Source organism: Phyllobates terribilis, unplaced genomic scaffold (assembly GCF_046119375.1).
Source record: "Phyllobates terribilis strain yellow unplaced genomic scaffold, ASM4611937v1 Scaffold_4__5_contigs__length_816908805, whole genome shotgun sequence".
NCBI lineage: Eukaryota > Metazoa > Chordata > Amphibia > Anura > Dendrobatidae > Phyllobates > Phyllobates terribilis.
The window spans coordinates 730,831,439-730,851,122 of NW_027362764.1; the positions used below are offsets into that span (position 1 = coordinate 730,831,439).

At 43.1% G+C, this 19,684-nt stretch overlaps 1 protein-coding gene across 7 annotated transcripts in view; it reads right to left on the reverse strand.

The window, feature by feature from the left end:
• CSMD3 (CUB and Sushi multiple domains 3) overlaps positions 1–19,684 on the reverse strand; it is a 2,085,767-nt gene that overhangs the window by 874,784 nt on the left and 1,191,299 nt on the right. For all 7 annotated transcript variants that reach the window (XM_073679791.1, XM_073679790.1, XM_073679789.1 and 4 more), the window contains one exon: positions 3,822–3,960. In XM_073679791.1, the coding sequence (XP_073535892.1) occupies positions 3,822–3,960 (139 nt within the window). The remainder of the gene's footprint in view (positions 1–3,821; positions 3,961–19,684) is intronic.

A 19,684-nucleotide genomic window follows, 5' to 3' on the forward strand; every position in this document is an offset into this window, starting at 1 on the left:
CAATTTTTTTTTCTTTCAAATACATGAAACACAACAAAGCAATAGATAATTTCCTGATGATACACTCCCTTTTATGATGGCAGGAACTGTAGCCTAAATATTAATTTGAGCGAATGCTATTCCTCTGGATTTCACCATACACATGCTTATGGAGTGAGCTGTTATCAGACAGCTCTAGTGGCAGCTTATCTCTCATGGGAGCAATGGATTAAGCAAAATTAAATGGTAAAGACTTCTAAACCTTTTTCTTTCATATAGACAAAACAAACAGCAAGAAAAGTAGTTGATAGTGCATGCCGAAACTGGAAAATATTAGTCCATCGTGTATGACCCCTTGGAGAGGGGTGTTTTACTAATATGGCATAAGTATAAGAATTGTATTACAAGTTAGAGAAAACCACTGTCCACAGTCACAGCTTATTTTAAATAACAAACAATCTGCGCTTTACACTCACATTCCACGTGGAGTCTGTTATTGCCTGCAGCGCTGATGTCACATCGATAGTGCTATAGCCAATTAGTAAAATCAGCAACTCTGAGCAACTTATGCTGTATTTTCGGGCAGAGCTGCTAAACTCATTGATTGGCTACAGTGCTGCCAACCTGATGTTAGTCCTGCAGATAAGAAGGGACACCATGGCAGTGGTGGATGTTCAGCACTGGACCTGGGGACTGTGAGTAAAGTACAGTTTTTAAGTAGAAAATAGTATACAGTGGGGAAAAAAAGTATTTAGTCAGCCACCAATTGTGCAAGTTCTCCCACTTAAAAAGATGAGAGAGGCCTGTAATTGACATCATAGGTCGACCTCAACTATGGGAGACAAAATGAGAAAACAAATCCTGAAAATCACATTGTCTGATTTGGAAAGAGTTTTTTTTTTCAAATTTTGGTGGAAAATAAGTATTTGGTCACCTACAAAAGTTCATCTCAATACTTTGTTATATATCCTTTGATGGCAATGACAGAGGTCAATTGTTTTCTGTAATTCTTCACAAGGTTGGCACACACTGTTGCTGGGATGTTGGCCCATTTCTCCATACAGATTTCTTCTAGAGCAGTGATGGTTTGGGGCTGCCACTGGACAACACGGACTTTCAACTCCCTCCAAAGGTTTTCTATAGGGTTTAGATCTGGAGACTGGCTAGGCCACTGCAGAACCTTGAATGCTTCTTATGAAGCCACTCCTTCTTTGCCCTGGCGGTGTGCATGGGATCATTGTCATGCTAAAAGATCCAGCCAAGTTTCATCTTCAGTGCCCTTGCTGATGGAAGAATGTTTGCACTCAAAATCTCACGATACAAGGCCCCATTCATTCTTTCATGTGCACGGATCAGTCATCCTGGTCCCTTCGCAGACAAACAGCCCCAAAGCATGATGTTGCCACCCCCATGCTTCACAGTAGGTATGGTGTTCTTTGGATGCAGCTCAGCATTCTTTCTCCTCCAAACACGTCGAGTTGTGTTTCTACCAAATAGTTCTACTTTGGTTTCATCTGACCATATGACATTCTCTCAATAATCTTCTGGATCATCCAAATGCTCTCTAGAAAATTCCAGATGGGCCCGGACATGTAATGGCTTAAGCAGGGGGTCACGTCTGGCACTGCAGGATCCGAGTCCCTCGCGGCATAGTGTGTTACTGATGGTTGCCTGTGTAATGTTGGTCCCAGCTCTCTGCAGGTCATTCACTAGGTCCCCCCATGTGGCTCTTGGATTTTTGCTCACCGTTCTTGAGATCATTTTGACCCCACGGGTGAGATCTTGTGTAGAGCCCCAGATCGAGGGAGATTATCAGTGGTCTTGTATGTCTTCCATTTTCTAAATATTGCTCCCACAGTTGATTTCTTCACGCCAAGCTGCTTGCCTATTGCAGATTCAGTCTTCCCATCCTGGTGCAGGTCTTCAATTTTGTTTCTGGTGTCCTTCAACAGCTCTTTAGTCTTCACCATAGTGGAGTTTGGAGTGTGACTGTTAGAGGTTGCGGACAGGTGTCTTTTATTCTGATAACAAGTTAAAACAGGTGCCAGTATTACAGGTAATAAGTGGAGGACAGAGGAGCCTCTTAAAGAAGAAGTTACAGGTCTGTGAGAGCCAGAAATCTTGCTTTTTGTAGGTGAACAAATACTTATTTTCCACCAAAATTTGAAAAAAAAATTCTTTCCAAATCAGACAATGTGATTTTCAGGATTTGTTTTCTCATTTTGTCTCTCATAGTTGAGGTCTACCTATGATGTCAATTACAGGCCTCTCTCATCTTTTTAAGTGGGATAACTTGCAGAATTGGTGCACTGTATAGTAGCATGGTGGCTCAGTGGTCAGCACTGTAGACTTGTGACGCTGGGGTCCTGGGTTAAAATCCCACCAAGGACAACATCTGCAAGGAGTTTGTATGTTCTCCACATGTTTGCGAGGGTTTCCTCCGGGTTCTCTGGTTTCCTCTCACACTCCAAAGACGTACTGATAGGGAGTCTAGATTGTAATCCCCAATGAGGACTGTGCCGATAATGTTTGTAAATTCTCTGAACTGTATAGCGCTGCGGAATATGTTGGCGCTATATAAATAAAAAGATTATTATTACATAGATTAAGCTATATTCAGCTCACCCTCCGATTGCTTCAATAGCAAAAGCAAACCAAAAGATTCCAAGCAACAAAGCCCCAGAAAAAGACTGTCTCTGGTCAGGGTGGGGTGCAGGGAGAGTGGAGAACACGCTGGACTGGCTTCCAGGTACTAATGGAAGAAAAAAGTAAAAGGAATAAACTCCAGCACCAAAAAGGAAAACATAAAAAGATAACTTTTAGTGTGGATTAAAAAAAAAAGTGTGGGATTAAAAAAGATTAGGATCCATAAATTTACACGTTTGAGGTGAGCAACCTTTATTCATAAACATTCATAGCTATGATTAAGGTTTGCTAACTAAAAATGCTTTAATTTATAGATCCTAATCTTTTTTAATCCTTTCTCCTACACTATGATTTTATTAAATCCACAGTAAAAGTTATGTTCTAATTTTATCCCTTTTTGGTGTTGGAGCCAATTCCTTTGACTTTTTCATCCAAAGCGCAGTTTTTGTTTTGCTGTTAAACAAATTGCACCTGGGGACATTTCCTTATACAATAAAATTTTAATAATTCAGGATATTCTCCAGTAAGGAGCCACCAGATTAACATTTTACTTGAGCTTTTAAACAGTTTGTCATAACCAGAACGAGTACACCCAAGGATACTAAGACACCATTCCTACTGTTCCTGATTCCTCTATCACTGACTCATTTCTAAACATCCACTGTTACCCTCCCCCATTTGTATCTTACAGTAAATACATCTAGGTAAAAGGGTCAAATAATTTCAACAATTCTAGAAATGAAATAGATGAAAAGTGTGTTTTTCTCAAGCGACTGCCGTTGCTTAATGGCCTATATAGTTAAAGTATATTTCTTAGCCTCGACAGATAATCTCCTTTACATTAAGATCTTCAGTTTTTGAGTGCAATGCTCCACATATTTTCATGATACATCTTACTTGGCTACACGATTATAATAAGCATATGCTTTCTAATGCCAATGTATGCAACCTTTAATATAGTCAAAATTGAATAATCTGATATTTCTATGGCTTTAGGAAAAAACAGAAGAAAACCATAATCGTGAGATTGCTTAAGGTTAAGAAGGGTCAACTATGGCCTACATGAGTTAATCCCCATTTCAGCACTTAAGGACTTTGGGAAATCTACTGCAGCTTCTGTATATATACAACAGATTATTTATGAAACATTTTTGTTCTAATGAGGAAAGAAATATAATGCTTAAAGAACTCTTGACCTTTCAAATGTAATTTTAATGGAGCGTTCAGGTTCTGCTTCAATCACCCATTCACAATTCAGAGAGTCTTTATAGTAGCCAGGCCACCCTGGAGAAAGTATGACTCCACTGGGAGCTGAAAAATGTCCACCACATGGAGCTGAAAACAAGAAAGAGAAAATTAATATTAGATTAGATTTTCTGTTTTATACAATGCAATTTTCTTGCCTATGAAAATATAGGGTTAAACAGAAAGCAATTATATTACTAGATAAAAAATTGCCTAATAATTTCACAATACATCTTTATGGTAGCCAGAATTCTGTTTTCTGTATTTCTTTTTCAGAAAATACATCTAAATGCTTGCGATACTTAAGATAATTTTCATGCAAATTTGATATGTGTTAGTGACATGTCCTTCCTTTTAAATGCCAAGACTCTGGGTGATAAGACTTCTCTTCATTGCTGAAACAAAGAAGTCAAGTGAAGTGCCCTTTTCTGTGATTCAGCTAGGATTAGCTGAAGAAGCTGTGATAGAAGTATATGAGTCCATCCTTATCTAATCCCACCTATTTGAGTTGAGCTTGAGAGCTTTGAAGGTGCACAAAATTGTCTGAATGTTTCTGACCCTTCATTTCAGCAATTGGTAGGAACTATAACATCCTGACCCCAAACAATCAAAACTTCTGACATGTCACTATAAAATATCAAAAGTTTTAGAAAAGTGCAATTACTCTTTAAATAATAACATTCCACTAGCGGGAGGTTTGAAGCTCCCTATATAAGATCTACAAGTTCAACTTCTTAGAGCTTTCCTTAGTGGTTTCTTGATAGGTACATACAAGGAGAGTAGGATAAACAATCATTTTCTCTAAAGAAGAAGTCTCAGGAATTGATTTCCTGTATTCCCTCCTGTTTATGTATGTGATTTAGTACAAGTGTATTAAACCACTTACCGATTGCCATTTTATACGAGTCTATTTCTGGTACATGTGACCTAAATACAGACTAGCAGGAACACATTGAGGTTTATGCCTGAAGTAGAAGTTGCTTTCTTAATGTAAGTCTATGAAGCCTCATTTTGATTCTCAATGTTTACATCGAAAAATAAGTCTAGACCCACACAGTGTGAGATGACAAATCTGAACACCATGGGGAGCAGACCTAGCACCACACTAAATTTATGTTATATCTTTGTGCCAATGTCCCCATAAATGCAAAAGAGCATAAAAGGAAATAGAGGAAGATTGGGACAACTCAAGGGCACCAAATATAATAAATAATGAAATATAGAATCAACAATATATGAATATGTACAAAATTTTATTATTCAAGACAAAAAACATGAAACATTCTTATAAAAAACATGATTAAAAACACATAGGACAAAAAAACAGAAAGAAAACATCACCCAAAAGGAAAAATTTGGAAATAGATATATCAATAATATATTATGGATCTGTGCAAAATAGATATAAATCAATAATAATGGTACATAATTCCAAAGATCACTAAAGCATATATAGCATGGTACGAATAAATAAATCAATCAAGAAGCGTAATAAAAATATATAAACATCACTAAGCCCATAAATTAATTCAAATATACAAAAATAATGATATAGGAATAAGGACAGTACCAAATAAATATTGGAGAAGCACAGAAAAAAGGAAGAAAAAAGTATAAATAACCTACGCGTTACGCCAAATGCTTATGGCTTCATCAGGGGTGTAGAGTCAATGTCCCAGATAAAGGAGGTATATATACTAAAAAAAGATCACAAATCCCAAATGGTCAAAGTAGAAAGATAGGAAGGAAAGTGTGGGTTGGATTGCGGAGGGTTAAAATAATCCCAAAATCCGCACATCAAATAGTGATGAGGGAAATCCTAAATAGTGGTTCCACATCCACAAATTACATACTCCCCATTTCTATCATGTGTGCACAGGCTATGTCTCGTTATTTATGCTGCACCTGGTGGGGAGGGATGGCGTGCAGTTCACAGTGGAACGCACAGCCACCCACACACCAGGAAGTGCCTGAACTGAAAGGGAATTCCCCTCAGCACACATGCAAGTGCCGGGGGAATCCCGGAAATGACGAGCCCAAGGGGCGGGGACAGGAAGTTACCATCCACAGCCATGCGTTCCACACTGAAACGCACCGACAAGCAGAGGGAGACAGGAGCACAGACCAATCAGGGAAGAGGCCAAGCTCCCACCCACAGAAATGCAAATCAGCACAGCCCACAGCGCTGGAAGTAATGAATAAAGAATAGAGAAAGCACCAATGCCTAGGGTAAGACAGATCCAATAACAACAATCATAGAGGACATGTCTATTTATTTAATTATAGAAAAACTATGGCAAACCAATTAAGCACACATAAAGTATAAAACATTTAAAGCACTAATCAGATGTCCAAATGGTGGTACCATACAATTGATTATAAAGTGGTAAACATTTACATATAAATAAATGATTTAAAGTATAGCAGGTAATATGAAAAATGGCTCAGACATCAAAAAAGATGTCCCTGCCAAAATAGAACCAGTACTGGTTAATCACCTAGCCCCAACGTTTATAAAAGCCTGTGAATAAAAGATCCTCATTAATTCCCTGAGGGGACACACAGTTCTTTTTATAGATCCATCTTGATTCTAAACGTAATAAAGCTGGTGTCATATCACCTCCTCGGATATTATGAGGAAGTCGGTCAAGACCACAGATAGTAGTTCCAGCGGTCTTGCTGCAGTGATATTGTAGATAATGCATGGCCACAGACGAAATTTGCTTCTGCGCTTTAAGATGGGTCTCCGCCAGCGCTATGTTTGACAAATGTTGTTGTATACGTTTACGTAACTCTTTTGATGTCTGGCCAGCGTATACAGAAGGACATGGACAAACCAAAGCATAAATGACGTTCTTAGTCCGACAATTGATGAAAGACTTAAGATGAAAGTCCTGTTTGTTTGCTGGATTGGAAAAGACATACGTAGACGGCATAAAGGGACATATATTACAACTCCCACAGGCATGGGATCCTTGAGGTATAATACCCCTATTCAACTTTGTTGTTGGTGGTTTAAAATGACTAATTACCAAGTTGTCCTTGAGATTTCTAGCTTTTATTGCAGTTAATAACGGTCTAGTGGAAATCAAATGATGCAATTTTGGTTCCAATAATAGGATAGACCAATTTTTATGTAGAATGGAGTAGAGATCTCTCCACTGATTGTTATAGTCGGTAATCAGGCGGATTGTAGAGTCATCTTTTTTAGGTCTGGGTCATAAAAGGTCAGTTCTTTCCAGTGTATTAACTTTAGTTCTTGCAATATTATGGATTTTCTTTGGATAGCCTCTGGCTTTCAAACGACAAGTAAGATCATTAGCATGTGAGACAAAATCAGCAGAATTACTGCAATTACGCTTAGTTCTTATCAATTGCCTGTATGGAATCCCACGTTTGAGATGCATGGGATGAAAACTACTAAAATGCAAAATATTGTTTGTTGATGTACTTTTACAGAATAAATTAGATCGGATGCCCTGATTTTCTAATGTAAGTACATCAAGGAAATCAATGCTAACCGCAGAAATTTTGTAAGTGAGATGAATATTGAACAAATTGCTGTTTAAAGAGGTAATGAAGTCAATACAGTCATGTTCTGAACCAGTCCAAAGCATGAGCACATCGTCAATATACCTGAACCACCTAAAGACATGGCCACGGAATACCGCCGATGGGTACACGTGCTCCCCCTCCCTCCAACCCAGGAAAAGGTTGGCGTACGAAGGGGCACAACGCGCACCCATCGTGGCCCCGGAGACCTGCCTATAATAGGTACAGTCAAAAATAAAATAGTTATGTTCCAAAATGTAGGATAACAGGTCCAACAGAAAAGAACAATGCAGAGGTTCACAAAATTCAGAATTACGCAAAAATGAGGAGACAGCCGCCAAGCCCATATTGTGTGGATTAATGATATAGAGGGACTCCACGTCCAAGGACACCAATAAGGTGTCGGGCGGGACCTGGAGTCCCTCCAACTGGTTAAGCAGATGCATCGTGTCACAAATATAAGATTTCAACCCAAACACATGCGGTTGCAAATAGAAATCCACATATTCGCAGGGTTTTTCATTGAGACCCCCAATACCAGCCACAATAGGTCTACCCGGAGGAGCAATAAGAGACTTATGCACCTTCAGGAGAAGGTAAAAGGTAGGTGTGACTGGTTTGGGGGTAGTCAAGAAATCTCTCTCATTTTTGTCTATAACAGAATTGTCAAAGGCTCGTTCCAAAATACGATCAAGTTTCTTCTTAAATATCGGAGTAGGATCCGAAGGAAGTGCCATATAGAAATTTCTGATATTGAGCTGTCTTTTGGCTTCAGCGAGGTATAGCTCAACTGACCAAAGTACTACATTCCCACCCTTGTCCGCCTCCTTAATGACGAACAAGGGATTATTTTTGAGAGAAAGGATAGCTCTGTTCTGCGCCAATGTGAGATTTACCTCTCCATATTTATTCAGATTGAGCCGCTCTGCGTCATGTACTACTGCCCTAAAAAAGGTTTGTATAGATGGTAAGATACCTAGTGAGGGAGTCATTTTAGAGGGAAGTCGAACATTAAATTTTCTCCTACCCAGTGTGCTTTCACTTTCTTTAAGCAGGTCCATAAGATCCCAGTCACATGGGCCAGAAGAGGAGTGAAGCGGCGCAAGAAACTGGAGAAGATGGCAATTGGTAAGTATATTAATGCACTTGCACTACATCACATAAATAATTGAGAGGATTTAGGGGCAAACAAATAACTATTTTTCTTAGGTCAGTAATAGTGTTGAGCCACCCCCGTAGTGTTCAAGTTCGGTTCGGTTCGTCGAACACCCGTGTGTTCGCCGAACTGTTCGTCGAACTGTTCATCGAACACCTTCGAACACCGTTTAAACCAATGGCAGGCAAACAAAAACACATAGAAACACACAGAAAACACCTTCAAAAGGTGTCCAAAAGCTGACAAACTGCTCAGAAGACACAACTAACACATGGAAAAGTGACAAGTACATATAGTCATGCGAAAAGAAAAGAGGTGGAGTAGTAAAAGGAGGGGGAGACACAGATATAGGCATGTCATGCCCTTCTAAAATCCAAAAAGTGAGAAGCCGACACGGCCAGTCCGCTCCTGCCCGTGCCACCTCCGTGTCGCCGGGTTTGTGCCAGAGCCCCGGTGAACCCTGACGGCCAGCCCCCCTCTACCAATACTGGTGCCTGTCCACTGGTGGGTCGAGCGAGCCCCCCTGTGGTGGAGGCAGCTCTAAGCTTTTTAATTTAAATTGTCTCTCTAATTTGAATGAATACACTTTAAATCCATTTACAAGGATCTATTGGAGGGCAAGTCTCATGCCAGCAGCCGCGTAATTCCAGCTCCAGTAGCGTCCAATAAAGCTGCTGCAGTTAAAAAGCTTTTATAAGGATCGATCTCGGCTGTCCACCGCAAGGCATCCTACTGCCAGTCCCAGCCCCTATGCCTTGGGGTGCCTCCTGATGCTCTTCACTGAGTATCCCGTGGTCCCGAAGCATTTCCTTTGAAAAAATTAAGTGTCCAAACTACAGGTGGTGTAGCTTGCTTAACAGCCGGGATAATCCGCTGACTAGCAGACACTGCTACTAGGCACAAAGTATTTCCTTGGCTAGATGCAGTTAAAAATTTGTAATTAGATACTCTCGTTGGATGCTGAGAAAGCATTCCATAGAGTCTCCTGGCACGCCATATATGATTCTCTTAAAAAGCTTGGGGTAGGGGTCTAGGGGACCCTTTTATAGCCAAAATCACGGCCCTGTATCGCAATACGTCACCTAGGCAGAAGATAAATGGAACTGTAGCACCCTGAGGGCTCGGTTGCTACAGAGGTATTGCACCTCACCCAGAGGTGTGATATCTCGCTCTCAGGTAAGGATGGAGTGTGGATCAGGACCCGACACCTGCATGCATTACACCACATTGCCGTGGGGCAGGGCGACCAATATGCCCCTGACATGGGCACAACAGTCCCTGTCCCTGGCTGGAGTGGGGGGAGGGAACACTGAGGAAGAGGAACCCTGTAGTGCAGGAGCAGGGAGTAAGCAGTTCCTGGGTGCATTGAGAAGGGAGTATAAAAGGTGGGCACCATCTTAGTTCAGTGCAGAGAAGTCTGAGCAGAAGTGACAGGGAGCAGGGGCTCTGCATGAGCTCTGCTCCGGAGGCGGGCCTAGTAACAGAGGCCCAGGCCTGGAAGAGGGAGAAGGAAGGAAGAGGAGCGGAGAAGGCTCCAGGACCGAGGAACGAAGGGATCTCAGGGGTGCGGACGGGCGAGTCGCCACCGCACGCCCGAATCCACCTGCGTATAGGGGTCAGGCCAAAGGGGGAGACCGCCGGTCCGCGAAACTAGTGGAGGCAGGAAACGACCCTCAGCTAGAAACCGGAGGCTGTGACATTTTATGTGGCGCAGCCCCTCGCTACACACGCTAGGAAGGCACCACATAGGGTCAGGGAAACTGGCGCCAAGTTTACCAAGAGGAGGCCTGAGGCAGCCGGACAGAAGGGTTGGTAAGAAAGGCCAGACAAAGGACACACAAAGGGGGTCCTGTGAAGCGCTCCAAAGTTATCTGGGAGTTGTCTGAGCCCCTCACCTGGTGAGCACAGTATGACGTGGGCAGCCGTTACCTGCAGACGTGGTCTGGATAATAAGAACTGTGAGTAAAGGCCCTGGACTGCATCACTGACTCCGTGTCGTTACTGCTGCTGCCCTGCACCATCACCCCCATCCACCGCATACACTGCCCTGAGGCTATCCTCCTCCCGTGGGAAGTTATGCTACGCTCTGCTGCACCCACAACACCAGCCTTAGCGGTCTGCCCTGCAGCGGCGGGTCACTCTGTCCGCAATCCACGGGTGGCGTAGTTGGACATTTAAACATCAAAACCACATAAATAGTTCCGCCACTGGTTTGACCGACCTGAGCCACGGAACCGGGTCGCCGCCATGGAGACTACAACCACCAGCATCACCAAAAAGCGTCCGGCTCCGGGTGTCCCAAGGCCCAGGGGGTGCATCAGAACATTTTCATCACCTTTCACAATCACCAATGGGACAAGGCAGGGATGTCCTCTGTCCCCTCTCTTATACATCCTAGTGACGGAGCACCTGCTCTCATCAATTCGCCATAACCCCAATATTAGGTGGATTGAGGTGGGAGGCACCGAGTACAAGTGCTCTCTATTTGCTGATGATGTCCTAGTATATATCACTCAATCACATATATCCATCCATGCTGTTATGGCTGAAATGGATCACTTTGTTAAATGGTCAAATTTTAAAATCAATGCAGCGAAGTCTAAGGCACTCGATGTCTCCCTCCCCAAATCCATACAGGATTCCATCCAGTCCAACTTTCCCTTTACCTAGCCCTCACAGGGTATCAAATACTTAGGAATTCCTATTCATAGAGACCTCTCCCATCTATGTTATCTTAATTTTGGGCCCTTTATTGAACAACTCCATACAGACCACGGTTGGCAAGTTAGAACTGTAAGATTCACTACGTGAACCCCTGGTGTTTTGTGGAAAAGCACATGTACACTGTGTTCCAAATTATTATGCAAAAAGTGTTTAGGAGTGATAAGGGAAGAATTTGTTTGTCAGTTAAACTCATTGATGGTGATGTGTGTCAGGGCTCTTTATATCACTGTAAGCAATTGCAGACACCTGTGCTAATTAGTTTGGCAGGTGTGTCCAATGAAAGGCAAGACTACTTAAGAAGGCTGTCCCACATTATTAAGCAGCCTACATTTTCTGCCAAAATGGGAAAGAAAAAGGATGTGTCGGCTGCTGAGAAGCAACAAATTGTGGAGTGTTTAGGTCAAGGCATGACTACAATCAACATTGTGCGATGATCAGGATGAAGTGTCTTGGCAATCAAGAAGTATGTAGCTGATTCACAGTACACACGTGTGCGTGCTGATAAGGGCAAATTGAGGACTCTTTCCTACAGGCAATTACGTCAGGTTAAAAGAGATGCAGCAAAAAAGCCTTGTCATAGCAGCAGACAAGTTTTTGAAGCTGCTGGTGCCTCCAACGTCCCCCGAACAACAAGATGCAGGGTCCTTCAGAGGTTTGCAGCTGTGCATACGCCATCCTGTCGACCTCCTGTATCCACTTCACACAAGCAGAAACGGCTCCAGTGGGCCAAACATTGCATGAAGACTGATTTCCAAACTGTTTTGTTCACGGATGAGTGCCGTGCAACGCTCGATGGTCCAGATGGATGGAGTGGAGGATGGCTGGTTGATGGACACCCCACGCAAACACGGCTACAGCGCCAACAAGGAGGAGGTGGAGTAATGTTTTGGGTTGGAATCATGGGGAGAGAGATTGTCGGCCCCTTTAGGATCCCTGAAGGGGTAAAGATGAACTCCATATTGTATGTGGAGTTTCTCAAACAGCACTTCCTGCCATGGTTCAAGAAGAAGAACCGTGTATTCCACAGCAAGATCATTTTTATGCATGATAATGCACCATCTCATTCTGCATATAAAACATCTGCATCTCTGGCTGATATGGGCATAAAAGGTGACAAACTTATGGTGTGACCCCCATGCTCCCCTGACCTCTACCCCATTCAGAACCTCTGGATCATCATCAAAAGCAGTGTCTATGATGGCGGGAGGCAGTTCACATCTAAGCAACAGCTCTGGGAGGGTATTCTGTCCTCATGCAAAACAATTGAGGCAGAAACCATCCAAAACCTGACAAATTCAATGGACAAGAGAGTTCAGAAGCTCCTTTCGAACAAGGGGTCCTATGTGAAAATGTAACATCACCTAGAAAAAAGTTTTGAGTTGAAAACTGTTTGATTTCAGTTTCTAATAACCTGCTAATGCTTATCATTTCAAAAATGACCATTTTTTTGGTCTTTATTAAAATGAAAAGGTTGATCGAAAAGTTTGGGGGATCTAAGAGTGTGGCAACCCAGTAGTCAGGATTACTTCGAATTCTGACAATATGAGGGTCATGTTGCAGGTAGTGCAGCAAGAAAGCACTTTTGTGTCTTGCGCATCTCGGAGCCCCAAAATTATTTTCCGGGCTAGAGGTAGCTAAAAATTATTATTAATTGTAAATCTGGTGGAGCTTAGTATAGATGGCCTAATAGAATCAGTGCTGCACACTGCTACAAAGCCCAAATTATTTTCCAGCCAAGGTACAGATAAACATGATTAGTAATTTTAAATCTGGTGGAGCTTAGTATAGATGGCCTAATAGAATCAGTACTGCACACTGCTACAAAGCCCAAATTATTTTCCAGCCAAGATACAGATAAACATGATTAGTAATTTTAAATCTGGTGGAGCTTATTATAGATGGCCTAATAGAATCAGTGCTGCACACTGCTACATAGCCCAAATTATTTTTCAGCCAAGATACAGATAAACATGATTAGTAATTTGACAACGGTTGGTGAGGTGATTTTAACCAATCATCAAGCTTTTACTCTCCCCAGGATGACACAGGGGTAGAAAAGTCGTTTCGGATCCATGATTTGTTCATCTTTATGAACATGAGTCTGTCTACATTATCAGTGGAGAGCCGCGTGCGCTTATCTGTCAGCACACCACCAGCAGCGCTGAACACATGTTCAGACAGAATGCTGGCTGCGGGGCATGACAAGATCTCCAAGGCGTAAGTGGCTAGCTCCGGCCATTTATCCAGATTTAAAGCCCAAAAAGAGCAAGGGTCCAGTGACACAGTCATGGCTTCAATGTTTACTTGGAGATACTCCTGTACCATCGTCTCTAGGCGTTGACTATGTGTCAGACTTCTTGTCTCCTGTGGCCTTGCAAAGGATGGGCTAAAAAAGTGGTGAAATGAGTACGCAAAATTGATGTTACCAGCAGATACTGTGGTTCTGTTACGGTTTGAGTGCTGAACACTCGACGGTCCCACGGTTGGCAAGTTGGAACTGTGAGATTCACTACGTGCACCACTGGTGTTTTGTGGAAAAGCACATGTAAGATTCTGCAACAGTCTCTGCGGATACTCCTGCATGCGTGCATCCCTTTCTATGGCAGGAATAATTTCTGCAAATTTACTTTTGTACCGGGGATCTAACAGTGTGGCAACCCAGTAGTCAGGATTATTTCTAATTCTCACAATTCGAGGGTCATGTTGCAGGTAGTGCAGCAAGAAGGCACTCATGTGTGTTGCGCATCCAGGAGCACCAAGTCCCTGTTGTGTTGGTGGCGAGGTAACAATCATGCTTCCTTCCTCTGTCCTCTCCCCCCAACCTCGCACAACAGAAATGTGATCAAGGTCTCCCTCATCTGATGAGTCTTCCATCAGTTCGTCCTCCACTTCTTCCTGGACTCCTGCTCCTTCCTCACTAGTTTGGCTGCTACCATGCGACCTGGTTAAACCATCTCCTCCACCCTCACATGCCTGCCACCTTGGTGCTGCCGACCGTCTGGACCTTGCAGATGTTAGCCCTTCCGCATACAACTCCTACTCCTCTACTTCCTCCACCTCCTCTTGTGCCACCACCTGACTCCGAATTCTGTTTAACATGTGCTCCAGCATGTAAATCACCGGAATAGTCATGCTGATAATGGCATCGTCAGCACTAAACATCTTCGTCGCCATTTCAAAACTGTGCAGAAGGGTGCATAGGTCCCTGATCTGAGACCACTCCTCCAGCGTGATTTACCCCACCTCTGGATCTCGTTGGCCCAGGCTATACGTCAGAACTTATTGCACCAGGGCTTGTCGGTGCTGCCACAGTCGCTGCAACATGTGCAGAGTTGAATTCCACCGGGTAGGCACATCGCATTTTAGCCGGTGAAGTGGCAGGCCCAACGACTTCTGTCGAGATGTAAGTCGCTGAGCTGCGGGATGCGAACGGAGGAAGTGAGCACACAGCAACCGTGCCTTCTGCAGAAGGCCATCTAGTCCGGGATAGTGGGCTAAAAATTGCTGGACAACCAGGTTCAACACGTGAGCCATACAAGGCACGTGTGTGACATTGCCCCGGCGAAGGGCCGCACCCAGGTTTGCAGCATTGTCGCACACGGCCTTCCCTGGTTTCATGTCCAGTGGAGACAACCATTCATGAAATTGGTTCTCCAGAGCTGACCACAACTCCTCAGCTGTGTGACTCACATTTCCCAGACATTTCAAAGTAAAAACCGCCTGATGACGTTGAGCCCTACTGCCAGCATAGTAAGGAGGTGTGCAGGATCCCTTCTGCGCAGTTAGAAAGCTTGTGGCATGACCAGACAGGCTTTGGGAGCAGGTGGAGGACCGAGAGGAGGTTGAGGAGGCAGAAGCGGTGGAGGAACTTTGAGATAAAGAGGATTGACGCACAACTCGTGGGGACGGCAAGACTTGGACAGCAGCCCCTTGTCCTGCTGTCACCATAGTTACCCAGTGCCCAGTCAGCGACATGTAACGCCCCTGTCCATGCCTACTCATCCAAGTGTCTGTGGTGAAATGCACCCTGTCACACACAGAGTTTCTCAAAGAAGCGGTGATGTTGTGGGCGACATGCTGGTGGAGCGCAGGCACACCTTTCTTTGAGAAGTAGTGCCGACTGGGCATCAGGTACTGGGGCACTGCGACGGACATAAGGTCTCGAAAATCCTCTGTGTCCACCAGGCGGAAAGGCAGCATTTCTGTAGCCAAGAGCTTGCAGATGGTGAAATTCAACCTCTTAGCTTTCTCATGGCTAGGAGGAAATGGTCTTTTACTTGTCCACATCTGAGGGACCGAGGGCTGGCTATTGTGCTTAGACGGGGTTGATAAGGGTGTCCCCGGCAAACTGCCGGTCTGAGAGGAAGATGCAGGCGGACATGTTAGGTTGCCTTGATCCAAAGGTGGTGCTATCGATGTCGGACAGCGCTCAACACCAGCTGGTGTTACCACCTCCAAAGAAAATGATGACCTGCCAATCACGCTGGCTGTTGCGGGTAAAGAGGTGGCAGGTCTGCGCCCCAAAACAGGTGTGACTGCTGTCCCCCCAGTCACAGAGGATGAAGAGACCGTGGATGCACAAGATATGGCAGACGGTGGTTGGCCCGGCCGGATAGGCCGCATTGTAGCACAGTGAGCTTCCCACTGCAACTTATGCTTCATGTCCATGTGCCGGTTCATGCATGAAGTACTCAAACTATGTATATTTTGGCCTCTACTTAGCTTTTGCTGACAAATGTTACAGATAACACGAGTTGGGTCATCTTTATCGATCTGAAAAAATGCCCAGGCTATGCAAGGCTTAGCACCCATGCGACCTGAAGAGCCACCACGACTTGTGGTGAGAGACAGAGTTGTGTTTGAGGATGCAGTTGTTGACGTGCTTCCAGTACTACGTCTCTGTCCAGGAAGGCGCAACCTGACCTCGTCGTCACTAGCATCCTCCTCCACCTCCTCTGCTGACCTCATCTCTTGACTGACTGTGGGTTGACAGTAAGTGGGATCTCCAACTTTATCATCATCACCCTGTGCGTTATCACACCTGTCGTCCTCAGAGCTAACCTGTTCCTGCCCTGACAAAAAAGTAAAGTTGTCGCTCCAATCAGGTATTTGAGTCTCATCATCGTCTTACTCATTGTCTCCACCAACAGGAGTTACAGTTTGGGAATGAGGGTCTACATTATGGTCTGAACCTTCTGCGTCTGGTCCTGGATCCGACTCATAAAGATTCTGGGCATCAGTGCAGATCATTTCCTCGTCTGGATTCACAGAAGCGCTGGAGTCGACCTCTGATTCCCAGGCTATAGTATGAGTAAACAGCTCTGCAGGCTCAACCATCTGTTCTACCTCATACTCTGACGGGCAGCTGGAGATTTGGGAGCTGTGAGGAAGCAAGTGCGATTGGGGTGACACCTTTGAGGACTGGAGTATTTGTGATGTTGAATTTGATGTGGAGGAGAGCCCACTTAAAGGAACACTTGATATCTGTTGAAGCACCTGCTGTTTTTGTGCCTCATCTGGAATTTGTAGCGAATGGCGTGGCAGTAAGAAAGGGATCTTATCACATTGTCCGCTAAAAGAAGTAGACATTTTAGTTTGGCTGGAAGATGGTCTTTCTTCTGCAGATGTTACTGTTGCTTTAACACCTACACCACGGACACAACCTTTTTTCCCCTTCCCAACACGCCTATTCCCCTTTCCACCAGCAGCAGGCCTTTTTCCACTCATTTTGGTGGTTAATTAATTCACAACTCTGGAGTTGTTTGCACAAAAAAACAGTGGATGGGAACCGAGCAGAGCTGAGTGGCCAAACTGTGGTATTAGGCCAAAACTATTGGCTGGGTTAGATGCAGAAAAAAATTATATTCAATTTGCAACCTGAAGGAGGACAGTACAGATGGACTAATAGAACAAGTCCCACACACAGCTAGAAGCCCAAATATTTTTTCAGAGGTAGATGCAGAAAAAAATTGTATTCAGTTTGCAACCTGTTGGAGGTCAGTATAGATGGACTAATAGAACAAGTCCCACACACAGCTACAAGCCCAAATATTTTTTCAGAGGTAGATGCAGAAAAAAAATATATTCAGTTTGCAACCTGATGGAGGTCAGTATAGATGGACTAATAGAGAAAGTCTCACACACTGCTAGAAGGCCAAATATTTTTTCAGAGCTAGATGCAGATAAAAATTATTTTTAATTTGCAACCTGATGGAGGTCAGTATAGATGGACTAATAGAGAAAGTCCCACACACTGCTAGAAGGCCAAATATTTTTTCAGAGCTAGATGCAGATAAAAATTATATTCAGTTTTCAACCTGATGGAGGTCAGTATAGATGGACTAATAGAGAAAGTCCCACACACTGGTAGAAGGCCAAATATTTTTTCAGAGCTAGATGCAGATAAAAATTATTTTTAATTTGCAACCTGATGGAGGTCAGTATAGATGGACTAATAGAGAAAATCCCACACACTGCTAGAAGGCCAAATATTTTTTCAGAGCTAGATGCAGAAAAAAATTATATTCAGTTTTCAACCTGATGGAGGTCAGTATAGATGGACTAATAGAGCAAGTCCCACACACAGCTAGAAGCCCAAATATTTTTTCAGAGGTAGATGCAGATAAAAGTTATTTTTAATTTGCAACCTGATGGAGGTCAGTATAGATGGACTAATAGAGAAAGTCCCACATGCTGCTAGAAGGCCAAATATTTTTTCAGATCTAGATGCAGACAAAAAATTATTTTTAATTTGCAGCCTGATGGAGGTCAGTATAGATGGACTAATAGAGAAAGTCCCACACACTGCTAGAAGGCCAAATATTTTTTCAGACCTAGATGCAGATAAAAAATATTTTTAATTTGCAACCTGATGGAGGTCAGTATAGAGGACTAATAGAGAAAGTCCCACACACTGCTAGAAGGCCAAATATTTTTTCAGAGCTAGATGCAGATAAAAATTATTTCTAATTTGCAACCTGATGGAGGTCAGTATAGATGGACTAATAGAGAAAGTCCCACACACTGCTAGAAGGCCAAATATTTTTTCAGAGCTAGATGCAGAAAAAAATTATATTCAGTTTGCAACCTGATGGAGGTCAGTATAGATGGACTAATAGATCAAGTCCCACACACAGCTAGAAGCCCAAATATTTTTTCAGAGGTAGATGCAGATAAAAATTATTTTTAATTTGCAACCTGATGGAGGTCAGTATAGATGGACTAATACAGAAAGTCCCACACGCTGCTAGAAGGCCAAATATTTTTTCAGAGCTAGATGCAGACAAAAAAATATTTTTAATTTGCAACCTGATGGAGGTCAGTATAGATGGACTAATAGAGAAAGTCCCACACACTGCTAGAAGGCCAAATATTTTTTCAGAGCTAGATGCAGATAAAAATTATATTCAGTTTGCAACCTGATGGAAGTCAGTATAGATGGACTAATAGAGAAATTCCCACACACAGCTAGAAGTCCAAATATTTTTTCAGAGGTAGATGCAGATAAAAATTATTTTTAATTTGCAACCTGATGGAGGTCAGTATAGATGGACTAATAGAGAAAGTCCCACACACTGCTAGAAGGCCAAATATTTTTTCAGAGCTAGATGCAGACAAAAAATTATTTTGAATTTGCAACGTGATGGAGGTCAGTATAGATGGACTAATAGAACAAGTCCTACACACTGCTAGAAGGCCAAATATTTTTTCAGAGCTAGATGCAGAAAAAAATTATATTCAGTTTGCAACCTGATGGAGGTCAGTATAGATGGACTAATAGAACAAGTCCCACACACTGCTAGAAGCCCAAATATTTTTTCAGAGCTAGATGCAGAAAAAAATTATATTCAGTTTGCAACCTGATGGAGGTCAGTATAGATGGACTAATAGAATGATGCTATGCCCAAAAGATTTTACTTCACTAGGTGCAGTAAAAAAATTGGTATTCTATACACAGGTGGTATATCTTGCAACACAGATAGGCTACTCCACAGACTAACACACTCTGCAATAGGCCAAAAAGGATTAGCTTTGCTAGATTTATCCAAATGCTGTGAAAAAAACTTGCACAGCACTGGCACAGACCTGCCTGGCAAAAACTGATAGGAACTGGTGTAACCTAGTCCTGAAAAGGACTGCAATTACAATTAGTCTTTACTCCCACAATCTATCTATTTAAGAGCACAGACCTGCCTGATAAAAGTCGTAGGAAATGCTGTAACCTAGTCCTTAAAAGGACTGCAATCACAACTATTCCCTACTCCCAAGCTATCTGTAGATTTGTGCGAAAATTGGCTTGAAATTATCAAGGTATAGCGCACACAGCAACAGCGGTGCCGTCTAACACGCAGCTGCAGCAGTGAGAAAATGGTGGCAACGGGG